The sequence below is a fragment of the Anopheles maculipalpis genome, chromosome 3RL (genome assembly GCF_943734695.1).
Source record: "Anopheles maculipalpis chromosome 3RL, idAnoMacuDA_375_x, whole genome shotgun sequence".
Lineage (NCBI taxonomy): Eukaryota > Metazoa > Arthropoda > Insecta > Diptera > Culicidae > Anopheles > Anopheles maculipalpis.
Window position 1 is genome coordinate 58,753,231 of NC_064872.1, and position 27,182 is coordinate 58,780,412.

The 27,182-nt window shown below is 40.6% G+C and overlaps 1 protein-coding gene across 1 annotated transcript in view; it reads left to right on the forward strand.

Annotated features, from left to right (window-relative positions):
• The first annotated feature begins 11,381 nt into the window (after positions 1 to 11,381).
• Positions 11,382 to 27,182, forward strand: part of LOC126562597 (uncharacterized) — a 36,981-nt gene continuing 21,180 nt past the window's right edge. Inside the window, exon 1 of the mRNA XM_050219144.1 lies at positions 11,382 to 11,470. Coding sequence (XP_050075101.1) covers positions 11,396 to 11,470 — 75 coding nt within the window. The 5' untranslated portion in view covers positions 11,382 to 11,395. The remainder of the gene's footprint in view (positions 11,471 to 27,182) is intronic.

Genomic DNA, 27,182 nt, shown 5'->3' on the forward strand with positions numbered 1-27,182 from the left:
TCAATTCCAACAATGTCTGCAAATAGTTTTAGCATGTTCAAAGTCCATAAATATCTGAAGATTCAAAAAAAACCTCATAACTATAGTTGCTCATTTGGGCATACATACATAAACCATAACATTTTTTTCATCACCTTCTAGACCATTGTCTTGCTTTCTCGTAAAAAATCGTACATCTTCAAGATATAATATCTTGAAGATGTAAATGTTATATAAATATGAAACAAACAAACAAATGGCAAAATAGATAGAAACAAATATAATAAAAAAAGACAACTGCAGGAGCAACGATCGTGTTTCCATTCACATTCAAGTATAGCTAATAACGAGAAACACATTTCATTCCCGCTAATTGTCATTAAATATTACATTAAATTGTTTTTAAACAAGAAAGATTTTTAAGTCTTCCTTTGTCCCAGACTGTGTGCATCAATATGGCCGCCCATGCAGGCTTAGCGCACCCGGGAAACATGCCATTGCACACTCTAGTGGCTATAAATTTCAAAGAAAACGATAAAAGAAAAATCAAATTGACTGGCTTCGCATACATGCATTAAATCTTGATCATGCACCGAAAAAGCGCGAAAAAATCCAATGGATGCATGAGGGTGCTATAAACTGCTGGCTCCTTCGGTGTGTTTACTGCATCACCAACGCTCAAGCTATAATACGGCGGCAATGGCGACCAAAACGACCCGTTTGGAGCACAAACACAGGCAAACCCGGGCTTCCTCTGCTGAACGCAGCCAATATCCGGTGAAAATATGGTGCATCCACTAAACAGCCGAATGATGAAGCGAACAAGAGCGCATGTAGCCGGTGATCGTAAAACAAAAATCGCTCGTCAACATCACAACGGAAGTTGCCGGGGTTTTAGATTATTTTTATAGCAAGACAATATGCGGGAAAACGATTCTACCGGAAAGATCCTTTAAGGTTCGAGACGGCGTACGAGTTGGAAAGATTCAAATACTGGACCATCACGAAAGCAGTCAGGGAAATCTAACGAATCTCTTGGGACAGGTGATAATATGGAAAGGAACAGGAAAAAGTTATAATGTATTCAAAAAACTATTCATTCCTGTGTAGTCTCACCGGAAAGAAGTATTTTGCCGGGCAACGTTACCAATACCAGAAGACTAGAGGAAACTCTTTCTACCCACAAAAAAACATTTGTTGTACCTTGAACGAGCAGATGGGCAGCTGAAAACTAACCAAGACAAACATCATGACCCTCATGATGCTGGTGACGGAGCGGAAAAAAGGTTGAAGTTGAAGGATGAATTTATGTTTCCTCATCTCCCAAGCTTCTCTTCACACGCCCGAGTCTTGCTTTTCTCCACAAAACCCTGCCCGTATTAAGCGCTTCGTTCATTGTGCTTGCTGCAAATTATGACAACAATTTACGAATCCACTTGTAGCCATTGTCTTGCTTTCTCGTAACTGTTCCGCTTGCTGCTCGTCCTCCGTCGGCCCTTATGTACATTCAAAGGAATTAAATATTGTATCATTCAACCGGAGGTAAAGGACTTTTACAAGATGTCGATGGGTGAATCGACAGCGAACATATTAAAGCTGCTATAAAGACCATTCTTAATGCTGTGGTGCTTAAAGAGAATGTAAATAAGATTGTACAGATGGATGTAAAATATAATCATTAAGCAAAGGTTACTTTTTTGTGTTTGCTCGTTAACTATAATTGTAAATACACGTGGAATTGTTAATGCAGCTGAGTTTGGGCAAGTAAATCATTATCGGTTTTGTTGGGCTTACACTTGAAATTGGTATCGGTATTTATTTTCCTTTTAAAATATCGCTACATTCCTGCTATACATTTGTGCCATAATTGAAAAGAATAATGTTTTTTTCCTACAACATCAGTGCAATCGGGGATTCACTTTCATCGGAATCATTAAAGCTTTAAAGCCGCGTGTTTTATTTTACGTTGAATTGTAATTACTGCTCCACAAAATATTGTGAATTATTTTTTAATCATGATTTTTTTTCTATTCTTCTGCTCCTCTTCTCGATAACTATCAGTTAATGCGAGTCATCCTATTGAGCACGGAATGCAGCCTGTTCGAGTGAATTTATTATCTTATGGTGTGAAGTCAAATGAGCTTTTCCAGGAGATCTATTTCGATGTGTATAAATTCACTGAAAGGGAACAACAGCAAAAAAAAAAAAATGTTTCTGGGTGAATTGTTCCAGCGTTATTCCAATAAAAATTGGGAGCATGAAATCAATGCGGAATGTAGGAAAAATCTTCCAAATGAAATAAGAGCTTCAATGTTGATTTGTATCGAAAAAGAAAAGAATTAACGCAATGAAAAACATATTATCTTTTTTTTTTTGTAAAGCTTTTCGACGAGTAACCTCACCACCGGTGGTAGTCGCCTATTTATATCACGTTAGCAAAACAACAACTGTTTATCTTCAACCCGAACGTCGTTCTCTTTCTGTGGCTGGTTTGTGGAAAGGCTGGTGGAGCAAAAACAAACGACAAAAAAAGTCCTCCAAAACTCGCTCGGTAAAGTCAAAAGTTTAAATCAACTTCGCCTACACAGGACAGCGGTCGGGCAGCGATTCTGCGAAGGAGCAAAATTGAAAGCACCGCCAAGAGACGACAAGATCAGCTGTTCCTGAAAAGAGCTTTTCGCTTTCGTCCCCTCCACACGCAACAAACAAACCAAGCGAAAAAGCGTGATGAAGGGAAGGAAGGGGGAGGCGCGAGATGGTGCAGCGTGTCAGACGCAAGATGGTGAACTTTAATAAGTTCTAATTGATATGGCGACAGGGCTGTAATTTGATCGTCCAGCTGAAACTGCTGGTGGAAGTCAGTCGGGAACGGAGCACACGCGCTGTCGCCTGTGTGTACAATCAAGACGTTACTGTATTTGCGGATTGATTACCTTTAAGCATTTGTGATGGAGCGAAACAAAGGGACACATAATCCACTGTGGTGTTTGTATGTGAAGAGGGAGAGCTTTTAATTGGGGTACGTATTGCTTTTTTGGAGAAAAATTGCGTACCATTTGGAGACAAATTGAGTTCAAACGTTGGGCGAGACTCGATTGTTGCTGGGTCACATGTTGATTGGATATTGCGGCAATATGTTTTTACTTGCTTATTTGCTGAACGGACTTGATTTGCTGCGTGGACTCAACAAATGCAGTCGAGTGCCACGAACTTTGCTCATTCAGTTTCTAACGCCTAAAAGTATGCAATTTCATTGCTTAGGGGTATTTATCAACTTTAGTCCTTCCATTATGCTACAGGACGACTAGCAAATGTTTTGAAAATTGTGTTGCATATAGCCAGGCGTTTCAAAACTTACATAAAACAATCAAACGTTATGCCAAATTAGGCACCCTCTCATGCAAGACTTCCTGAAGAGGTGTAAAAAATTAAATAGAATTTAAAATTTTTAAAACTAAAGGTACTTTTATGAGCATCAATGATCAATCGTAGTATATGATTCTTCATTTTCACATTAACTTTCAAAACACTCTTTTTGCCTTCTAGTGTAAACAATCGCACTCCAACAACCATTCACGCATCTCTTTTCCGAAATAGAACCGTTGCAATGTGTGACTTTTCTTCTCCCGCCCAGCGGTTGGCATTTGATCGTAAAAGGCAAACCATTTCTTGCAACCTACGCAATAATATGAAATGCCTGAAGCAAAACTTTTACATTTCTCCACTCCAAAGGTCGTCTTCCCCGGACGAACCACACACACACACCCTCACAAACATCCTGGTTTGATTCTTTGTCATAAAAGTTTGCAGCAAGTTCAGTAAAGTGCTTCTTGAGTACGGTGGATGTTTAACGACATCAAAAACACTGGATCGGTTGGTCGGTGTATTAAATAGTGAAATGTTTCACACAAAAATCAAGTGATGCTCGAAATGAATCTGTGCTGTTCTTACGAATAGTTATGGATGGTTAAAAATTCACCACACAGTACTGCAAATCTGCACATCCAAAAGCATTTGAGTGTTTTACAAATGAAGAGCACTGTGAAAAGAAAAAAAAATCATTCGAATACACGCGTTGATCGTTGTTGGGAAAGTATGTTAAGATGAACATTCCGGAGCTCAGAGCGTGCCCAACCACCAGCTGTTTTCCCCGCGTTTCCCTGTTTTTGTTTTACTCATGCGAGTATGTCTCTGACCGTGCTCTCCGGTGGTGCTCTAGCATGAGCACCGTGAGTGGGAAATTTGAAACGCCGGTAGAAAAAGCTTGTGCTTCGTGCTTTCATTACTGCTGCTTAAATCTTGCCGGAATGTCGATTTGAAATCGGTTGAGTGCGCCAGATTTCTTTACGTTTGCTGCCGCAAAGGAATGGTTAAAAGTGCGATTATTTTATCTCCACCTTATCTGCATTCTGTTTTGTTCAGATTTTGGAGAGGAAAACATATTTTACAGCTTTTTCTAGTCGGTTCCTTTCACATTAGAAATGGCAAATTAGTTTTGTAGAAAATTTGGGCAACACCTGAAGGTAGGCAATATTAAAGAGATATTTGTACGGAATGATTTTTACACTAAACAGTTAAATTTAGAATTGAAGCTGCGATGTTAAACATCTTATAAAAATATATTCTTTTGTAAGAACCTTTCAAAAATGTTTCACTTCTGTCTGTGGATGTGTGTTATTACTTTTAATATTTTAGCTATGGACTTATATCGATCAATAGCCAAAGAAGAGAATCAATCGTATTTCTTCTTACGAATTAATTATTGTCACTAATTATTTTCTTAATTCTTACGCATTGCAAATTAATAAGACAATTGTATAGCGTTTTAATTGTACTTAATTTGCTGAAAGGTTATAAACAACTTTGTGCTTTTGAAAAAAAATCATTTGAAAAAAAATCAAAAAAACCAATAACATTGTAACCTTTCTACAAGGTTCCTACGCGGACCGGATTGTTTGGTTTCCATTTTACACTGGGCATTAAGCAAATCATAATACCGTCAGCCTCTAAGCGGATACTTAAACAAACTGCACACAAACACAGGCATGCACACAAATGGCAAAGTGTGGCATAAACATTGCCTTCACGATGGCTGGAACATCATCAAACCCCGTTTACAAGCCAACGATCCATAAACAATACAACCAAGGCAACGGTAGCTGCGGTGGGCGGCGCTGTTCGCTGCGCTTTCTTAGACACACGCTGCAGTCTGACACATATGGGACTGTACACGGCTGGGAAAAGTTTTCACCGTGAAGGCGCGGTTTTCTTTCGCAACATGGATCGGTCGGTTACAGAATTCTTTGCACGAGAGTGTGTCAAGCTGTGGGGTTAGGAAACATTCTTTTACTGTCACGGTTGAGTTGGGGCTGTAATTGATATAAGCTTTCAATTACAAGCCAGCATAGAATAGGACGACCAAGACGACGACGACGACGACGATGATAACAAAGTTCTTGGCAAGCAACGATTTCATCGCTCGGTTCAAGTCGAATAGAAACTTTGCCCAGTCATGCGAGTTTTGTGATTTAAAAGAAAAACAATTTATTACATCAAACCAAACAATTGTAGCAGCATCGGTTGTGGCTTTGCAGTGCAGCGAATAGTTTGGAAGCACAAAAAGCAGCTAGCTACTGGTGGAACATTAGATCCTCATTATTTGTTCATTGTGGCAGCTGTTTGCAGCGGAGTATTGTGTTTGTCGATTTCCTCTTTCGCAGTAGAAGCAATTATCTCGCATTACGTTTAAATACCGATACCGGCTTAGAGCTGTCCGGTCTAGGGAGTTGAGTTAGACAGAAATACAGCTTGAGTTCGCTCTATCATAATATTCTTTTCCCGCTCAAACTAACTGCTGTAGCAAATGTTCCTAATGATGGACACATTAAGACATCCCACCTTTCCGAGTGCGCACGTATTGCTCTGTATCGATTTGTTCAACGTACAGCCTACATGCTCGTGAGTTGTCGGGTAAAGTGTGTTTGCCTTCATTACCAGACAGGTTTATCAGCAACCAAGCGATAGTTGATGATTGCTGGTGGGCAGGAAAGATTATCTCGTTGATGCGTCTTTTTTCATCTGGCATTTGAAATTCTATTTGAAGCTTGTGAATGAAAAACTGTCCTTTGACGTACTTTGAATTAATTTTAGAGTGGGACTTCACCATTTTTTCTTCAAATAAAGGTTTGATGTGATATGATTTTTATATTTTTGTATAAAAAAATGATGTGAAATTATGTTTATAATTAAAGGTACGGCAAGATACGATTCCATCAAACTGAAAATTAAAAACTAACAAAAAACATAAATAGGAATCAAATAACAAACAAGAACATGAAAATTAGAAAAAATCTATGAATCCTTGAGCATAAACAGGAATAAAAATGTATTAGAAAAAATAAAGATATTGTGAAAGAATTTAAGTGTAAAACGGTTGTGCATTGCAAAGCATTACAAAATAGACTTCTTCTAATGTGTTATTTCTAAAGGGTGCCCCCGAAAGTATAATCTCGATTTGTAAATGACGTTTCTTGTAAACGGATGACGTAAAACACCTGATTCTTGATAAGCTTGATTGTTTACATTCAAAGCTACTAGCTAGTGCATTGAAATTATTATTTTTTTGGAGTAGGGTCTGTTAAAATGCGAAGCATTTCCGTCTAAAAGCGCACAAGCATTGTGCACAAATGATGCTCGACTACTAACATTTCGCTAAGTCAATTAGCGAAATCGAAAGGTCTGAGCATCGGAGCCGTTTCGGGAGGAGTTCAGCTTCGAGGATGCGCCGAAAAGTGGCCGAAATCCTGGTTCTGTTGATCAACAGTTGGACCGGGAAATAGCAAAAGCTTTCAAGCAAAGCAAGGAAAGTTCCATTCGCGATGTGGGTCAAAAACTGGGTATATAAAAAAGAAACATCCAACTTGCCAAAGGAAGGATGAATTTGAAAACGTATAAGAAACAATAGAAACCGAAACGAAGTACAAAGCAGGCCGCATGCGTTAAATATCGGGCTCGGAAGCTGTACGACAAGCTGCTGTGTCGCTCAATCCTGATGCAACGTGATGGACGATGAGTTGTACGTAAATTTTGACTACAAATCTCAAACAAACTCTACAAAGCCAGGATCACGAAGAACCATTTGTGACAACGGAAACGATGAGGACCGATTCCTACATACGGGAGTGTTTGAATCGTCATTTGCTGCCCATGATACGAAAACATGTTCATTGTTTTTTTTTTGGCCGGATTTGGCCTCTGTTCACTTTGCTAAAGACACAATCGCATGGTATAAAGAACAAGAGGGTACGGTACGTGCCGAAAGAAATGAATCCCCCGAACTGTCCTGATGCCAGACCGATTGAGTTGCTTTTGGGCGCTAACCAAGGCACACTTGAGAAAGCATTTAAAAACTGCGGAGAACATTGAAAGTTTTCAAAACGACTGTAAGAATGTGTCGAAAATCGTTCTGGACATGTCTGTGCTGAACCTGATGGGAGGTGTCAGATCAATAGTTCGATCATTAGATATATTTTCCATTTTCACTTTCATGTCCTTAACCTAAAATTAATTGGCAGCTTTGGAAATGTTGTAGATAAAAACAGATGAAAAACTGCAATTGATTGTTTATTCGTATTATAAAGAAACACCTTAAATAATAATTTAAAATAGTGAGGCACTTCCTAACCAGTTATCTTGTATGAAAACATCGAGAAGAAATGTTTAATAGAGGATGTGATACGGTCATTCAGCAGTGTAGTAGGTAAGAAGGAAATATCAACAGAAACTAATGAGTGAAACGGGTTCTTTGTAGTAAGACGGCTCGATTGTTGTGACATTTCAGTCTACGATGAACAAAAGCATCCGTCAGAATGGTGAACTGGTCGATCAAAGAGCTAACTTGCAAACAGATCAAATAATAATAACAAACGAACAAATAAATCAAACCCATTTCACAAGCTTCACGTAAAGAGTAAATAAACATTGTAAATCTCCAACTGCACCATAGCACCGTGAATGTAGAGTTAACGAACAAAACAAAATGTGCAACATGTTGCAAACGTGCCATGTTAATTTAATGATAACATCTTCCCGGAAAAGGCATCATTTAACTCCTCGCCAAATTTCATTTTCAAATTCAATTTCATCAGAATCAACGCTTCCCGTTGCAACGTGTCTCGTGCTAGTTGCCAGCCGTACAATGCTTGTCGATCGGTTAAGAAGCACAAAATGGCAGCTGAAAGTACACTATTTCCGGCCGGTACGTGTTGCTACCACACCAGATGGAACTATTCACGGTAGTGTTAAGTTAGGGCACGGCATACGGCAATGCATCCAAAAAAAAAAAACACGGAGCATCAACACAATCGGCACGATATTTATGTGCCGTGCTTGCACCAGACTCGGGAGGCGGATCTACCTTCCACCTTGTTCGTCCGCGGAGCAATGTAGCACATTTTGCATACACGCGCATTGCATCATTTGCTGTAAACATTCCCATGCCAATTGGAACCGCCGAGGGCCCTTATGAGTGCGGCAAAACGACCGTTGAAAGGAGAGGTTTGGTCCATTTTCTGGAAACTGTTTGCAGCAGGCAAAAGACCGACTAATGAGTATGCAATGCTCGATCTGACCTAAGACGCAAATGCCGTTTATTTATCCTACGTAAAATACGCACATCAATATGGTCGAAATTCTCACTGATCTCATAGAACCCATTTCAAGGACGCGACGGAGTGCAAATCTCCCACCCGAAACGCATATGCCATTGGGTTGCTAAAATCAAAAGTTTATGAGGGCTGTAGATATTTGATAATGAGTCTACGCCGGACAGCTTCCATTAAATGCGTGGTTTTACAGTCAAAAGTTGCTAAGCATCGAACTTTTTCAGTTTCATTCGTGTTATTTCGACGCGAAACTATCGTTGAGGCTAGAATAGGATAGTCGCTGTAAGCCAAACAATTTTGAAGCATTTTTCGAGTGCACCAAACCAAACGTGTGGAGCATGGCAGTAGTAAACTGTGTGCTAACGACCATTTGCATTTACCCAACAAAGAAAAAGCTACTTCAAGAGCTGTGTAATTGTGCCAAGTGCCCAAGCCAAACCACATTGGCGAGGAATGGTAAAAGTTATTTTTTTAATGTTCGTTATTGTGGGAAGTGTGAAACGTAACTCGGAAAGGGTTTAGGCATGTCGAGAGAACCCACATGAGTGGTTTTCAGGTGTTATTGAACACCATAGAAGAGTGTTCTATTTTGGTTTTTGCCAGGTATATTTCTTTAGGCTATGAATAACATTCCATAATACAGATTTTGGACATTATATCGAAAATATGTTGCAGCTTTTGAAAGGAGTACATTGTTATACTATTGTTATACTCTTCGTTAGTTCATTTCACAGTGAAGAGGTTCAATTTCGTAGAGATTACGGGAGAAAAAATATTACACACACTAGTCGCATCGCTGTGCTTTGGACTCTTTAGCTTCTTCTTCTTGTTCTTGGCTTAACGACCTCTAAGGTCATGCCGGCCATCAAAAATGGCTTGCTAGACTTGCCGACAACCACGTAGAGAGGTTATAGTCAGTCCTCACTACGGGGGACGGTCCCCGGATGAGATTCGAACCCCGGGCCTGCCGTTTGAAGACCGGCGCCGCTGTCTCCTACACCAACGGGCCGGCCCTACTGCCACCCTTGGACTGTTTATATCAGCATTAATTCCGGAAAAAAAAATTATTACTCATTCTAATGCCACGCTTGCAAACTACTAAGTATTGCATCTTAATCCCCAACATCATTGTTAAGAAAATAATTTTAAAGAATATTCATATGCTATTAATTAATTTATTTATTTATAATTAATAATGACGGTCCAGTGCCGTATTGTCATATGCTATTAATTAATGTAGAGATTTTTTTTAAACTTCTTGATCTCTCTACGAGCAGATCTCCAACACAAGATCTTCAGTACAAAACTCTTTATACGAGGCCCCTTAAACGAGACAAGAGTCGGGACTCCTTTCATTCTTTTTGGGATTCAGTGCGGAGCCTTTTTCCAGTCGGAGCTCGCTCAGTCCGCTGATAGGAAAATCCACCTCTTGCTCGAAATAAAGAATCTCTCAAATGCTATGATAGCAAGTATTTGGCGGAATATTGTTTTCTATCAAAATATAATTTGAGTTTGAAACTCGTTGCAGGGCCTCGTTTTTACGCGATAGGATATATTTTTTCATAATAATTGTTTTTTATTTCAAGAGCTTAACAATTTCTACACAATTCCATACCCCGGTCTTTCTTAAGAAATTTTGCCAAATTCAAACAGACGCATCCACGTCACCGCTCCACGGACAGCTCAAAGAAGCGATGCTATTCTCATGACATAACTAGCCGAACGGTTGTTAGAGTTTAAATTCGCTGTACAAAAGTGAAGCTTCATTGTCATACCAAAAATACGATGCGAAAAACACTTTCCTTTCCTAAAAGGATTCCCTCAGAGGATACTACGAGGGACAGTTTTGCATAGGAAGAAACAAACGGGGAATACCGGAAGTCCAAGGTTGTCCAGTGAATTACTGGGAGCAAAAATAAATGGAGGAAGAACCCAAAAGACGTCAACCATCTGTGATAGTTTAAATAATAGAAGATCAACTAGATAGTAATCAAAGTATTGAGTGTTTCACTACATAAATCTCTAATTTTTTTCTTTCTTTTTTCCCCTTCCAGAATCAACGCATCGAACTACGATAAATGTAATGTAGTAGACATCAATTGACCCTGCATTGTTAAATATTTATAACACAACCTGTGAATGGATTCAAGAAAACCTTCGTCACGGTGAAAACGCCTTGCAACCATGGGTACCGACGGATGGAAAAATCCACCGTTTGCGTGTGTTTGTTTGTGCTGCAGCAATAAATGTATCTCCGTAGAACAGTAGCACCAGCTCGGCGACGGGTTGTTTAATGTCTATTGAATTCAGACGAACAGAAGAACAGCTTGTTTTAACTTTCACCACCAACATCGTCAGCCGTTCAGCGCTGCTGTTTGAAAGGTCAATCGCACACCTGAGGAGCCACCGCGTGTGTATATGTGTATCGCATCAAACGCACAAGGAAATTTAATCTTATCGTTGCTAAGGCGAAACAAAACGAAAAATCCTCCCGAAGAAAAGTTGAAGTTGGAAGAACAGGACTACCAACAAAACCAACAACACCGAGTGGTACACAAAACTAAACTTCTATTGATGGTGCTTTTAAGTAAACAGCTTTAGATTGAGTGTTCGGTTTCGGTTGGGTGTGTGCTGTTGACTGTGTGTGTGTGTATGTGTGTGTCTTATAAGTGTGAGGACGTAAGGCGAAGAAGGTCCATCGAGCAACCAAAAAATCTGTTGAATACTTGACCGTACGGTGTAAATACTATAGGATGGCCATCCTGCATTCCTGTTGCTTGTGGCGTAGCGTTCGCCGGGGAAGCTTTGCAAGCGTCATCTACACACTGGTGAGTACACGGTTTTATTATTACTAGCTAATGTTTTGAAAGAAGCTGATTTTCCGTAGGCGTTAAAGACTCAAAGACCGGGTGCAATAATTCTTGAAAAATATTAAGTTGCAATTCTTTACCTTCTTAACCGAAATGATTCATCGTCCCTTCCAAAGCGCTATAAACAATTTTACGCTTTCAATTCGAATGACACAGCTTTACTACCACACAACATTAAAAAAGCGCTCCTCCGCTTAACTCACTGTCCGATAAGCTGCGTCCAGCTTGTGCGAATAAATCACTCCTAATCGATGACGCGAACGGTCACCGTCGGCTGAAACCAGATCGATGAAGTTCTTGCCTTGCCATGGTTACAGTCGACCGGCAGAAGAGATTGTTGTGCGAAAACAAAAACCCTAAACGGACGACGACAGCGATGAACCGAGCTGCCATTCGGTTGACGCGTTTATTAATAGCTATCAGCGTCCTAATTGCCTCCTAATAGCATTTGATCACGCAACCGACTAACATCGGATGAAGTTCGATGAAGAAGACAAATGGGTGCTTTTGGTTATGGTTTTGCTGGTAGTTGAATTATCGTATTGAGTAGAAAAATTGGAGATGATGTTCTGGAACGTCTTTACAATCAGATAGATGCTACGCATCGCACAATAGTGACTGAAGTAATAACAAAAGTGACACAAATCTATGGAGACGGAGAAACAAATTACTCTTACTTTTGCTGGAAAAAGAATTATTCCCAAAAACAGGACTATGAGGGATTTCCTTTTGATGTATTTGCATTATTTAGAAAGGAGCGAAGATCAAACAGCAAGTTCGCAGGAACATATCATTTTTATCATAAAGTTCAAAGTCTCTGGAGTATAAAGAAAGAAGGAAGAAGCAAGTATGTGTAGAAAATGATACAAATTTTTTAAGATCCCTCAAACGATGCAGATTGTTTCGTTTCTATTTTTAACCGTCTCGACCCTGCATGCAAGCTTAACGATGGGGGAATTATTGGGAATTTTTGCTGGATGAAAATCATTTGTAGATATAGCCATTGTGGACAGCTGCGAAGAAAGTAAACATACATGAAGCCATAAAAGCATGGCGTTAAAGCAACCAGAATTTGTTGCATCTTGATGGCTTTGGTGGGGAACTACACTCTTTAAGGTAAAAAAAAATCTCACAAACGTTAAACGTTAAAGCTTCAACAAGCTGCTTCTATGCGAACAATGACGACACCAAATAGCCTACCTTTAGGCGTTAACACACCTTTATGCCGGAACCATTTGCTGTTGTGAATGAATCATTTTAATTCGTCATTAATTACCGCTGATTAAGACCTATTGTAACCAGTTTACCCAAATGGAAATTCCTCTGTTTTTAGCACTGGAACAGAAGCGAGTGAGTAAAATCCTCCCACTAGTGGGCGCTTAAACGGTACGCCATTAAAGAGATAGGAGATAAAATTGAATCAAACCGTACCGGCAAAACGTATAACAGTGTGCTCCCGTTTTGGAGTAAAAGAATAGAACAGCAAGGTAAGGAAAATTTGCCTTTCCCATCGCTTGCGCTTCACGCCAATCGCCTTGGAGAAGGAAAGAAAATAGCAGCAAAAATCAATCAATCATTAGATTTTCGCTGATCGTTTCTTCAAACGGAGCAAGAAGGTTTTCTTCTGCTTCATCGCTACCCAATTTTAGCAAAAAAGGAGGACCGGGAACACATTTTGCTGACCTCATTGGGGATCCAAGCGAGCATTCTGTTTTCTTGTTTGTTGCCTTTTTGCAAAGAAACCGACCATTGGCACAGATTCCGCGCGAAAACCGAACCAAGGACAGTAAATTTTATCCTGCATCACGTTGTCACCCTTCTTGCGAATAGAATGCGACGGAAGGGAGAGAGAACTGCGGGCAAGGTTGCGTCGGCTAGCCTTCTTTAGCGCTTGGGACGAGGCAAACTTGATTTTACGGCAACCTACATTTTGCCATCCTCCACCCGTCGTAGGTCAATAGCAATGGGATTAGGAGACACATCCGGGACCGCCCGTTCCCGAAACGGTCGCGCTAAGTGGCCACCATAATCCGGGATGTCCGGGACTGGGGGTTGCCGAGTGTTTCCTAGCGGTAATTATTATCCGTCCGCCGAAACTGTGCCACTCGCGAGAGTGAGGTACGTTAGGAGCTAGTGCAGGAGCGGGAGTGAGTCCCTCGTGATTTCGGTCGGATGACACATGGTGTGCGGATTCTCGGAAAGCTTAAATTGCACACAAGCCCCAGAAAGTGGACACGAAAAAAGAGCTACATCCACCCGCAAAAGGACACTCAGCACACATCCGGATCATACGGAACACCCGGCAGTCGAATGAAGCGGATGAGGGATGGAATAAGTAATGTAAGGCTTTGCATACATGTTTTAGCCAGCGCAGGACGGGGGAGTATTACCTTTATTTAAAACCTTATGTGTCCCAGGTCGCCGGCAGGCACTCGAGTTTGTTTTTTCAACAGCTCAGGTTGTCAGGATTGTCCGTTCGAGGGAGCCAAACTGCGATGGTCGCGCGTTTCAAGTGTGTTATAAGAGCAGCACATGGAGCAAATCTGACATGCATTCAAATTACCACAGCGCCATCAGTTCTCACCCATATACTTCAAAACTAACTACTGCGAACTACAAAATAACGTCAACAAGCAAAACAGGAAGTCTCTCGGTAATGGAATGCTTTGTTAACGTCGAGAGTGTACCCTTATTATTGTTGGGTGCCTACACATAGACCCGGCGCTCAATCTATCCACCTCACTTGGACCTTTGCGTCGGTCGAACTGTGTCGAACAAAAAAAAAACAACTTATATGGCCAAGGTACCGGGCACCCAAGAGCCTGAACCCGGTGACCAACAATGCAGCACGATTTCTTTTCTCGATCGTTACTTGAATGGAAGCTTTCGAGCGAAAACATTCGCCACAATAGTGCGGGCAGGCGTTACGAAAGGAGGGGGGCGTGGTGGGGCGCTGGAAATAATGGGGATCGGTTCACACAAAAGGAATTTGCTCGCGCAGGACGAATGGACAACAGTGAAGGTCATGTTTAACAATGGATAATGTTGCCATTATGCTATCGTTATGGTGGAGATGAATATGAAAACTAATCCCATATATTGTGCACGAATGCAGATTATGCGTTTATAATAGTGTACTTGTGCAGTTGACAAGCGTCGTTGTGTGGTCGAAGTTGGGAATTGTTTACCTTTCAAGCCGTGCATGTGTTTGCTTTGTATTCTTTTGATAGGAAAGGATCGTTATTTTTATTTTTGTCATATGATTTATGCATGATCTCATAGTTGTTAGCCAGGATTATAAGATATTTTATTTTTAAAGGTTGAAGTTGAATAACTGCCAATGTGTTAAACAACAGATATAAATTAATAAAAATCCTAAAAGATACCATATATAACTATTTCTCTTCAAACATACAAAAACCCGTAGAAAAATGGTGAGCTAGATTGATAGATAAATAAGAAATCGAAAGAAACTTATTATCCTGACGACGCCTTTCATTTTAACTGTAACACTTCTTCTTCTTCTTCTTGGCTTAACGACCTCTAAGGTCATGCCGGCAATCGAAATGGCTTACTAGACTGCCGATAGATACTACGTAGTTGGTTAGTCAGTCCTCGCTACGGGGGGACGGTCCGGATGGGATTTGAACCCCGGTGATGCCGTTTGAAGACCGGCGCCGTTGTCGCCTACACCACCAGGCCGCCCCACAGCTGTAACACTACAGAAGCTATTATTTTTTCACTCATAAATGTTTGTTGAGAGATCTTAACCTAATCATTCTTAACCGACTGAAACGCGACGCCAATATTGGATTGAGGATCGATGCGACGAAGACAAAATTCCTGCTTGCCGGAGACTTCGACCGTGATAGAGCCCGACTCGGAAGCAGAGTAACAGTTGACGGCGACGATCTCGAGGTGGTAGAGGAGTTCTGCTACCTTGGTACGATCGTAACTTCGGACAACAACGTAAGCAACGAAATTCGAAGGCGCATTGTTCAGGGGAATCGTGTCTACTACGGACTCCACAAACTCCAGCGATCCAAAAGACTCCAACAAAACATGAAATGCACGGTTTACCGCACGCCAATGCAATCGCCATTTTCGAACGACAGGTACTAAGGACTATCTTTGACGATGTATGCGAGCAGGGCGTGTGGTGAAGGAGAATGAACCACGAGCGGGCTGAGCTGTTTGGCGGTGCTGATATCCTGACGGTAGTCAAAGCCGGTAGAATACGTTGGCTGGAGCACGTGATGAGGATCCCGGACTCATACTTCACCAAGAAGGTGCTTGTCAGTTGCTCGTTCGGCACGAGGCGTAGAGGAGCACAGCGAGCTCGTTGGCTGGATCAAGTGGAGTCTAACCTGTCGGAGATCGGATGCAGCCGTGGATGGAGGACTGCAGCCCTAGACCGATTTTTCACGAAACAAATTGGCGACATGGCCATGTTTACGTGACGTGCACAATTCTAGGGCAGGCCAAGAAGAAGAACCTTATCAATTGTTCATAAATCATACTTCATATTTTTTAATTTTTTGTCTCGTTTCTAAATCAGTAACAAGTTATTACTGAAGTTATTAAATGCAAATTATTCATTACTGCATTTTTCTTAAATCAAATACTTATCCAGATCACCTTCTCGTTAAGTTGAATTCTTTTGTAGCTCTTTTAATTTGTTTTTGTTCAAAGCTTTAACCGTCTATAAAAATCGACAAATCGACAAAACTTGCCTCGTGCTTGTAGTTAGTGCTTGCTGCAGTGATTTATTTTAACCTTAAAATTTCAGTTGCTTATCGCTGAAATTTCTTTCCATATTGAGCATGTTCATTTGCTCCAACAAACATATTACGCGCACACATATTCTTCGTCACAATTTGTGCAAATTCTTGCCACTACTTCATCGTACTGTAACTCTAGTGTCTACAGCCAACACTTCATGTGAATATGATGCATTCCTTACCGACAAATCATCTTCCAACGAGTCTACTCGAAGGAAACAGGATTAAGCGTTCAGTTCCATCAAAACATTCCCCTCCGAAAAAGGGACCATGTGGTGGTTTAATCCTTCTCTTACCCGACCCTTCGGGTGCACGTTCCCGTTTGGACGGGCATCATACTTAGCCAGTACACCGTACGCCACTTGACACTCTCTGCACTATCAAAGCTTGTTTTGTTGGGATGCGTTTGCAAGACGGAATGAACATTTCGGGCTGTTTTTCCTGGAATTGCACCCGTAAACCGTCATCCGCTCTGCTTCCCGAGGGATTAACGATTTAATTACGCGCATCGTAAGGATGCGACAAGCGAGCGAAGAATAACGAGCAGCTGTTCATGGGAGATATTCCCCATCATCCAACATTCAGCGCTTGACGGAAAAGGAATTCGCACGAAAGAACGTTCTTTAGGGTAGGGTGACTATGCCCGTAGCATGAAGTGGACTAAAACGACACTATTAGAAACTAGTTTTATTCAGTTTGAAAATTAATTTGTCTTATTCCTATCTCGAAATTGGGTTTTTAATACGAGCATCCGTAAGATCACGCTCACCACCGAAAAGAAGGTCACCCAGAGTAAACACGTCAGCGTGCCGTAGCACACGTCCTCGTTCTCAATTATTATTCCCCTAATGGGATGTTCGGTCAATCCAGGCCAGCACGCCTTCAACCACAACCAACCTGTTGAGTGTTCGACGGTGTGGAGTTCCTGGCGAAAAGCGTGACGCTTACATCTTCCCGGAATTCTCGCCCCTAGCAAGACAATATCATCAACTGGGTCGGGAAGTTAGGGATGGGGAAGAATTCGGTAACAATCTTGTCAAGGCAATCATCTTCCTACCCACCGATAGTGCCGGAATATATCCGGCAGATGTATGGGAATGTCTATTTCCGGCTGCGAACATCCGGGATATCTGGTTTCGTGTCGTTATTTCCTTACACCGTTCCATATCCTCTCTCAATTCGCTCACGGCCAGTACGGGGCTGAAATTTAGAGGACGGACCACCGCACGGTACCAGTTGACAGAATCCATGTCGTTTATCTTGTTGACTAATGGCAGCATTCAAGTTCGATTCGATTTCTCGCTTCACCAGCTTCCACCCTGGCGGACGGTTCGGCCAGACGCAGATGGTTGCTGTCACATGCTTTCGGGCCCGAAACTTGCAATCGCTGTGCTGTTTGCTTGAACCAGATTCACAGTAAAATAGGTTTGTTTATTTGTGCCGTTGGGTAATTAGGACAACCGGAGTAGGTTGTCATAGATGTTATAATGTTATGAACGGACGCTGGATGTTCTGCAGGATCCTTATGAACCATTACGTAAAGATTGCACCGGTTGCCTTCAAGTACGGAGACCATTTGGCGTAGCATAGCATTACGTTCCAAAGCCATGATAAACAATTGACAGCGGAAGGACCATGCACGTAAAGTTTTAATTGCTTTTAAAAGCTTATGGCTTTTATTAGAATTAAAAGCTCTGTACACGGGAAAATGAGGGAATTGTATTTGATTCTGTTGTAATGGTTCAAAATTCTAGTCAAAGTTTAATAGCAAACAATTGTCCTAGTACACTTGGGGCTTTTGATTGTCTTTTTATAATAAGAGGAACAAGGATGCTTACGTACTTCCCGTAATTGTAGCTTGAAGTTTCATAAAATGCTTATAGAACAGCAATTATCCAAATAAAGCTTCTTTTGATAATGCGCTCTTTTAGTAATGCTGGTTCGGTGGTAGATGCGACTCCGGAGCCTGTCATCACATGGCAGGATCGGGGCTCAAATCACTGACTATCCAACTATGTGGTATCTAGTACGATCAATATATGCAGCGGCCTCTATGGATACGCTATTCACGTTTCACTTCAATGAGCTAAACCATGTGAAAACCACCGATTTGCATTCGATAACGACATTCTAATATAATGCTTCAACCTCAGACCTCAGCCTGTTTGATGTTTTCTTCCCATAAAGCATGAATATTCACCATCAAAGCAGACAACTTTTTCGTTCGACTACGCGTGATATAGGTCTCATCTAATGGTGGCTTTCCCGATTCGCTCACCCGGGAAGGTGCAGGAAAATTGTACACACTCATTAGTTTGCAGCACATGCCGTACGTATCCATTAATTGGTTCAATTAAATCAAAAACACTTCAACAAACTGGTGCCGCTGATGAAACTGTTGAGAATGTTGTTGTGTTGTGTTTTGTACCTTTTGTACCGGGATACGTCAATGGTTTTGTGATTATAGTGTGCGTAAGAAACATGGACGATAATAATGAATACTTCTTTCCGTTCGATTAAGCATCCGAGTGACGCATGATGAAGAAATAATTGCTAAAGAAGAGAGTCCACCAAGACGGACGGTACGATATCGAGCATGTTCAGTTTACAGGCGCAAGGTGTTTGTGTGGAAGTGCATGAGCCAGCAGCACGAGAACAGCTTTCTAATTTCTAATTGGATTAGCATAAGCTGTCGAATCGAATCATCGCTCACAGCAGCACACTCGTGGGCAGGTGGAATGATTTAAGTTGCTAATGAGAATGGCCATGTTTCGGGATCGGATGGACGGATACTCATCACACAGCATGACCTTCGCAGGATGTACATTTAAATGAGTTTCTTCTGGTGAATATCGTTGACACAAACACGTCTGTTTCGGTGACAGCACAAGTGAAGACCGGTAAAAGCTAGACCGATAGACGTTTTGAAGGTTATATGAATTTCTTCATCTTAAAATCTTTTTTAATCTAACCATTTGGTGTCTTACATTTGTTGAAATTAAATTTGTACAAACAATGGTGCATAATTTAAAAAAAAAAAGGAACTTGATAAGAAGATTTATTTGGGGTTTTTATTGGACAATCCTGTGCTCTAGGCATGTATCTAATTGTATCTTAGTTTTGTATCATGTCTTTAGAGTAAAGATTCGACCATGTCCGGGATAAGGAAAAAACAAGGAATACATTCCTTGAGAAATTTCTACAAAATCAGTACAAGAAGAGCTGATACTACAGCACCGAGCCATAATACTTACAATCAAATATATTCAGAATCTGAATCATCTGAAAAACAACCAATAGTATTCATGGAATGGCAAACCGCATTCTTAGATACTTATTCAATCATTATGCTTGACAGACGGAGCACCAATTGATCGTCAAAGATCGCTAACGGCTTCTTTGGTCTGACCTGGCCGGACAGTTTACACGTAGCTGGATAGTAATTGCTGCGTACAGGGAGATAATCTGAACTGGATGTGACGTACAGTCCTGTCTTGTGAACCGGTCTGTTTCATCATCAAAGCTCAGAAATAAGTAAAAAAATATTACGGATAATTAGTTGTTACGAAAGCTATGATGAAATGATTCTCTTGATGATGCGAAAAATCACCAGGGAAGGTATGAATATATAATTATGTGGTTGGTCACAAGTTCACAATAAAAAAATATTTTTATTTAATACAAATGGCACCACGCGGTCCCACTTCCTATCTATGACACAACTAGAAACGAAAATGAGGCACTGAGCTCTATGTTCCCTGTTCTTTTATACCTATCGCGAAGGGACAAATTATAATCAGACATTCTTAACGTGGGGAACGGGCTGCTGGACGATCGCCAATCTGAAGAGGCGAGTTAACTTCCGTTGAACTGTTGAAGGAGAATCGGACTCTCAGGAATGCATCTGTTTCCGTAAGGGAGAAGATTGTCCGTTGGCCGATGACTAACGCGATCGAGAGGAGAATCGAACTCTTAGGAATGCATCTGTTTCCGTAGGGGAGAAGATTGTCCGTTGGTCGATGACTAACGCGATCGCGAGGAGAATCGAACTCTTAGGAATGCATCTGTTTCCGTAGGGGAGAAGATTGTCCGTTGGTCGATGACTAACGCGATCGTTCCATTGGGGCTGGATTCTGACGCACGGATGATACTTGTTGAGACGTCCAACTTCCGTAGTGAAGAATTTGTTTCCGTTGATCGAAGCGAATGCACGTATGAAAGTCAACGTTGACTACGCGTGTAACATATAATTTTAACAAAACTTATTGAACTTCGATTAGAGCATTCGAGATAAACTTAATCTATATTAATAGGCTCAAGACTTAGATTGAATTCATTCAGCATCGGACCAAAATGCAAGTTCCATATTCCCATGGTTTCAGCAACTTAACTAAACTCTTAAACAGGAATGTTTTGTGGTATGAAGCGGAAAAGCGTTCTCTCTTTAACGCAAGATCAATGGAATAAAAGTGTGCTAGATGAGCGGTCAAATTTATTTCATATGGTCGAATATCCAGGCAGTCGCAAATATCCAGAATTCCAGAGGAGAATCATTAGCATTTGGTTAGGGGGATACTCAAACTCAACGGTCCACGCCATCGTACAGCGCATCTGAGCAGATTAGTCCAAGGCGACAGCGGTGAAATCAGGACAAATCCGATGTGATTCGAAGGATACGCTGTCGGACGAGATCGTGTTCGGATCGGCGGAAGGGTTATTGCTCTTCTTCATCACGCTTCGGATAACCGCAGTGAATTTTTGAATACACAGGATTTACACAACTTACACCAAGGCGTTATGTTTTGGTATTAACAAAAACTGTGATATCCTGAAAGCGCACAAGGCTTTGTTTTTCCTCAATTATTTTATAACCAATCGGTTTCGAATTGGGGGTTTCCGTTTGATTTTGTGTCTCTTAAAACATAAAATGCGTCTTTCAATTCAATGTCACAAAAAATAGAATGGTACATTTATTACATTTAGTCATCGCGACGTGCTGTCATGGAGGCGCCTAGTATCTGATGCATAAGCCATCAACTTTTCAAAATATTTAAAATATTTCTGCAACACAATACGGCACTGGACCGTCATTATTAATTATAAATAAATAAAATATTTCTGGTTAAAATTATGTCATTAAGAGCTGATTACTATTTTTCCTTTCTTATTATACTCTTACGTTACTTTCTCTTTACATCACAAAAATAAATAAATTCTAACTTGTATACTCATACTTCGTTTGAACAACTTTTTGGTTAGCCAACTCTCACAACAGCGTCTAGAGATTTACAAGCTTCCATCGGTAGCCATATTCGACATGCCTACGCTTCATAGTATGGTGTGAGATTTCCTTTTCTTCATTCCACAAACTCGATTGACTTTGTCAGCCTACCCATGCCACCCAAATTGGTTACGGACGGTTGAAAAAAGTAGCTCAGGAAACAACAACGAAAAAATAACAAAGCTAAAGCAAAATGGTTCCAGAACCAATCATTGTTTCAATGGGACCTTTTCGGTTCGCTTCACGTGTGTGTTGCATTATTACAATCACTGCATCTCATCTACCCGGCTCTATTGTTGATTCGATTGAGGTTGAATTTATTTATGGACCTGTCAATCCTGCTCACACTCATCCGGTTATCCATTCAGTCCTGGTTCATCCTAGCTACCGGACAGTAGAATAACAGTCTACTCAGCATTCAGTGGTTTGGAGCATAATTGATTTAGGTAGCTTAGAGACGAGCTCGCTTGCAACGTATTCTAGTTTTACAACATAAAACTGCAAAATATTTCAAAGCCTACAAAAATTTAGCTTCACCACTTAACATGCGCCCGAAAAATTGTACTACCATCATCGAGCTTAAGAAAAGCAAAAGTTTCCTTTCGGGCAACAAACAAACACACCCATGTCTAGCGGTCATCATAAACAGATTGTCGTTCGATAAAAGCTTTTTGTGATGTGGTGTTCCGTTACCCGGTACCCGTTACTCACTCACTCGTGTTGGGCACACGCAGAGGCGGCCCTCTTGCGATACCTCTTAAGCCATGTCAATTGCAGATTCTCCAATAAATGTATCGCGACACTGTGCAGCAATGATAAGATAGTAGTGTAATATGGGAACCCTCTCCAACAGGCTTTGCTAACAGTTTTTTGAGTTTTTTATTCCCTCCGCTTCGCTGCACTTAACAAACTTATTCGATTACTGGGGATTTTTTTTTATTGCTGATTGCGTTTAGCTCTTTCTTTTCCATTTCTTGTTTTACTGATCAGCAACTATGGTACACGAGACTAGCTGGGAAAGGTTTGTTTGTAGCAGAGCAAAGTAGAAATACACCTGTTGATGGCATTCAGATTTCATTGAGGGAGTGACTCTAAACTTGTAACTGTATCTTTTAATTTTCTGCAAGCAATCAGTTGTAAACCATTGCATCGTTTCAGAAGACAGGAAGTAATTAGTAGAGCAAAGTTACAATATTGGAAGGAAATGCTGTTATAAGTTGGTAATTATCATAACCAAGAGGACAGACGGGTTGATTTGAAATTTTCTATCTGTTTGTCCTTTAATAATAATATTAAAAAACACTACAGGGTCTGGGGCTATTCTTACAAAATGACCAAATACATGTTGCAAGAAAATTAATCACTTAATGCCAAATAGACAGAACACATTCTCTTCTTGGCTTAACGACTTCTAAGGTCATGCCAGCCATTGAATGCCGGCCATCGAAAATGCCTTTACTAGATTGCCGATACCTCGAAGATGGTTAGTCAGTCCTCGCTACGGGGGGACGGTCCGGATGGGATTCGAACCCCGGTCCTGCCGTTTGAACACCGGCGCCGCTGTCGCATACACCACCGAGCCGCCCCAAACAGAACACATTATAATCATTTATAATTATCGAAACCACTTGAGCCAATGAATAAAAAGTAATCACAAAGTAAAATTGAATCGAAAAATTACAATTTACTTTTTATTATTTTCTAACAAAATTCTACATTAAAAATTAATATCTACATTAAAAATGTATAAAGTTTAACACAGAATCGAATGAATATTTCAAAACCCCAGACTTTCCCACAGCCAACACCCAATTTGAAGAATCCAATAAAACATGGTCAACAGTATCAACACGCCCAAACAACAGCCGATCGCTTTTTTTTGCGCTAACTTCATTACACTTTCAAGTGCTCTGAACATGGTTCGCATTGCCGGAAAGGAAACATAATACCGGCTGAAAGATGCCTGTTTACCAGCCTCCATTTACGTTGCCCCACGTTTGTAGAAGTGAGTGGAGCAAATTTTTGAAAGGAAAAAAGCCGCCCGTATCGTTGTCGCAAAATGATGCAACATTCTATTTTCTTTCCCATTCCTTTCGATGCGGTGCCTCCTTTCGCGCTATAAGTGGATACTCCGAAAACGGGATGTGTGTGTTTGTGGTCGTGTTTTGCGGGCTAGCGTGCGAAACGAGACTACAGACACCACGTCAAATACGCACCATTTGCATAAAGTAGATAGGAAAAGTTTGAGTCCGGGAGCTTTTCTCTCGCACTCCTTCATCGAGGCAGAAGCGGATTATTTAGTCGTCTGATCTCGTCTCAAATTCTTAACACGAGCAAGCGAAAAAAAGGGAAAATAATGTTGTAGGCTGGTAAGACTGTTAGGGAAGAGATTCTATGAAAGGGCCAAACACAATAGTTTAATTCTAAGGATCTATTTCAGGTTCAACCGGGTGGTTATTGAAATACACGTTAAGTAAGGGTGTAAGACAAGGATTAGTGTTGGTGTGTAGAGACAGTTGCCGAATGAGTTGACTACGACAAAGTTGGAAGAGCTTTAGGAGTCTTGTAATCGTGCGGATCTTGAAGGAATATTAGCATAATTGATTAGTAATAATAAAATGATGGAAGCTAGTTTTTCAATTGTTGCCTCAGTTTGATTTTTTTTCTATATAAAGCTGTTTGAAGTAATTTCAGAGTATAATTAAGAGACTTGTTTCACTTTACATTTTAATTCCTCAGGTCTTTTAATTATGACTTATCGTTTATCGTAGCATTTCTGACTTTTCCTACTGAATTATTTGAAGATTTATTTTAAATATTACGTTTGGAAGAAAGGTCAGAGAGAGATTTGCTACCAATCTTATCGTGTCGTGTCTCTAACCAGGTTCTGTGATTCATTTATCTGTTTTATTCTCAATTATGTCGTGCTTTAAGAATTTGATATTTGATGTTGGTTCCTCTACTAAGTACAAACGTTTGTCGATTTATTTTGAGATAAGTTGATAACTTTTAAGAACAAAATAAAATAACAAAATATTTTTATGTTTTTGTCCTGACAGACGGCATTCCGCCGTATCGCCAATAACATTTTTTTATTAATAAATAAATAAATAAATAATGACAATACGGTGTCTATCTGTATTGCGTTAATTAATAAATAAATAAAAGCTTAAAATAAACAAATACAAATAACAAATAAATAGAGGAATAAGAAACCGCAAAATTGGCAAAATGTATTAAATCGATTCGTATAACATTGGGCCACAGCAGTGCCAGAAGTCCTCGGCGACTCGAGCACTAAAATGTAAAAACTTCACTCCAGGGTTCTTTTAGACATACTGAAGATTCCGTCGTTACTCGGCATCCAAATAGCCGATGACGCAAAGCCGTAGTAGCTGTGGTGATCTTGTCGGCGATACAATATGTCTCGTGAGCCATTGGATGACGTGACTAACACAGATCGTTAAGCCAAGAAAAGGGAAAATAAAATCGATTAAACCATTAGCCATTGATCGACCATTGATCCACACATTTATTATTTACTCTTTTACGCAGACATCGATTGTCTTTTTGTTATTTCTACACACTTATATTAATTGTTTATGGATAAGGCAAAGAATAAGGAGGAAATGCTTTATCAAGATGATTATAAAATTTACTCAACACAAGCGGTGTTGACAATACGGCACTGGACCGTCATTATTAATTATAAATAAATAAAAATAAATATTAATTGTTTATGGTTCATAGAGCAACACAAATTCAAATACAATTCTCAGTTGTCAAATCTTACGTTTCCTTATAATAAACATTTCATAACTTTAACCAAATGATGAGCATTCAAAACACTTACTATCAACAAACGATGCGATTTCACCATCGACATCTTACCAGCTTATGCTTTAAATTATCTTTCTATTTTCCCACAAACGTCCATCGTAACATTGGCTTATTGAACCGATACTTTATCATTCATCCATTTGGCGATAACTCAAGATCATCTTCCAATTGATTTGAGTAGCAACATCAGCTATCAACCGGAAAAGAAGGAAACGAAACCCCTCTGGCCTCTTCCGGTCGATGAGGAAACCCAAATGCCCAATACCTGCAGCCAATGGTCATCTGTTTTTGCATACGAAGTCATCCATATCTGTATGTACGTTTCCTGTTGGCATAACGTAACGTTAGGCTGCTCGCATGACCTAGCGTACCGACTGTCAAGGTCCTGCCCGTTTGATGTTCTGTGCTGTGTTTGTGTGTGTGTGCGCTGTGTTGGGAATAGTGTAGCAGGCTGTGTATAGCAGGCGGGTTTGCACGTTCCGGTTTGCTTTCCCAATCGTTACGTTCGAAAACGCCGGCCGGCCGGTCAGGCATTTGTATGCGAGTGTATAGTAAACACTCAGAGGCAGTTTCATTCATTCGTGCGTTGATCCGTAAAGCATAACAACATAAGCAATAAATTGTGTTTGATGATATTTTCATATTCTAGCTTGAGAGGACTTTCTTTTTTTTTTCTTTTCGTTAGCGCTATCCTCTATCAAATATAGAGCACATTATCCACCATTATCGTTTGGTTCGGGTCCCCCCATCCAATGATCGTTTCCTTTTTCTCTATGTTCGAGTGGTTGGAAATCTGGCAATTGATGGTATCTTCCGAGAGAAAATTTCAACCATGGAAAGTTTCATACGCGAGCTTCCAAAACGTTCCTCTTTAATTTGGCAAAGCAACTTCTCCCTTGGTGAGTATCATCAGCGTTACACAACTGATCATCAATCACCAAACCAAACAGGAAGTTTAGCAATCGACGGCATGGAAAAGCAGATATCAGCAGATGCGCGCCTGCCAAAGGTGATACGTTTAAAGGCAACTAAAACGACGCGCTTCATAGCTGCAGAAGAGAGAACTGATGCCTCCGATCATGAAGTTGAATCAATAACATTAAAGAGCTTTTCTCTATGGCGCCAAGACAATGATGCAAGAAAGTGCTATAAATAAAGATTTCATGAGAAAGTCAACTTAGAAACTTTCACTACGAGTCCATCTCTCGCACGCACATGTGTACCAAAATTTATCGCTTTCCTGGGACTTGGCTGCACACTTTCGTTTCGTCCAACTCTTTTCCGCACGCACCAGTTTATCATTTGTTTATGTGAACTTGATTACAGCTCTACGGTGGCAAACGAAGGGAAATTAATCTTGCCGTGCGTGAGCATTCCATCTTCGGCATAAGCCAAAATCGTATTCCCCTTTGAAGGGTGACTTGTGGTAACCGGCGATACTTCATTTTGCCAGCTTTACGTCAAAGCATACCCGAAATCAACCGCCCGGTAAGCTTATTATATTGCTCTCTTGAGGTAAAAGTGCTTGTACTTGTGCTTGCTGCGACGGTTACACATCTGTTTGCATTGTTAAAGCACGCTTCGTAGCCTTAAGTAAGCCACAAGCTGTAAGGCGCTGCCGAAGGATGAACGATGGTTAATCGTTGAGTCACTTGCAAACGAGCTCGTCGAAAGTATAAACAAAATGTGTAAATGAATAAAGCAAGCATCTTGAAGAGTGTGACTTGGGGTGCTGTTGTTTCTGGAAATGAAGAAAAGCCACATAAGA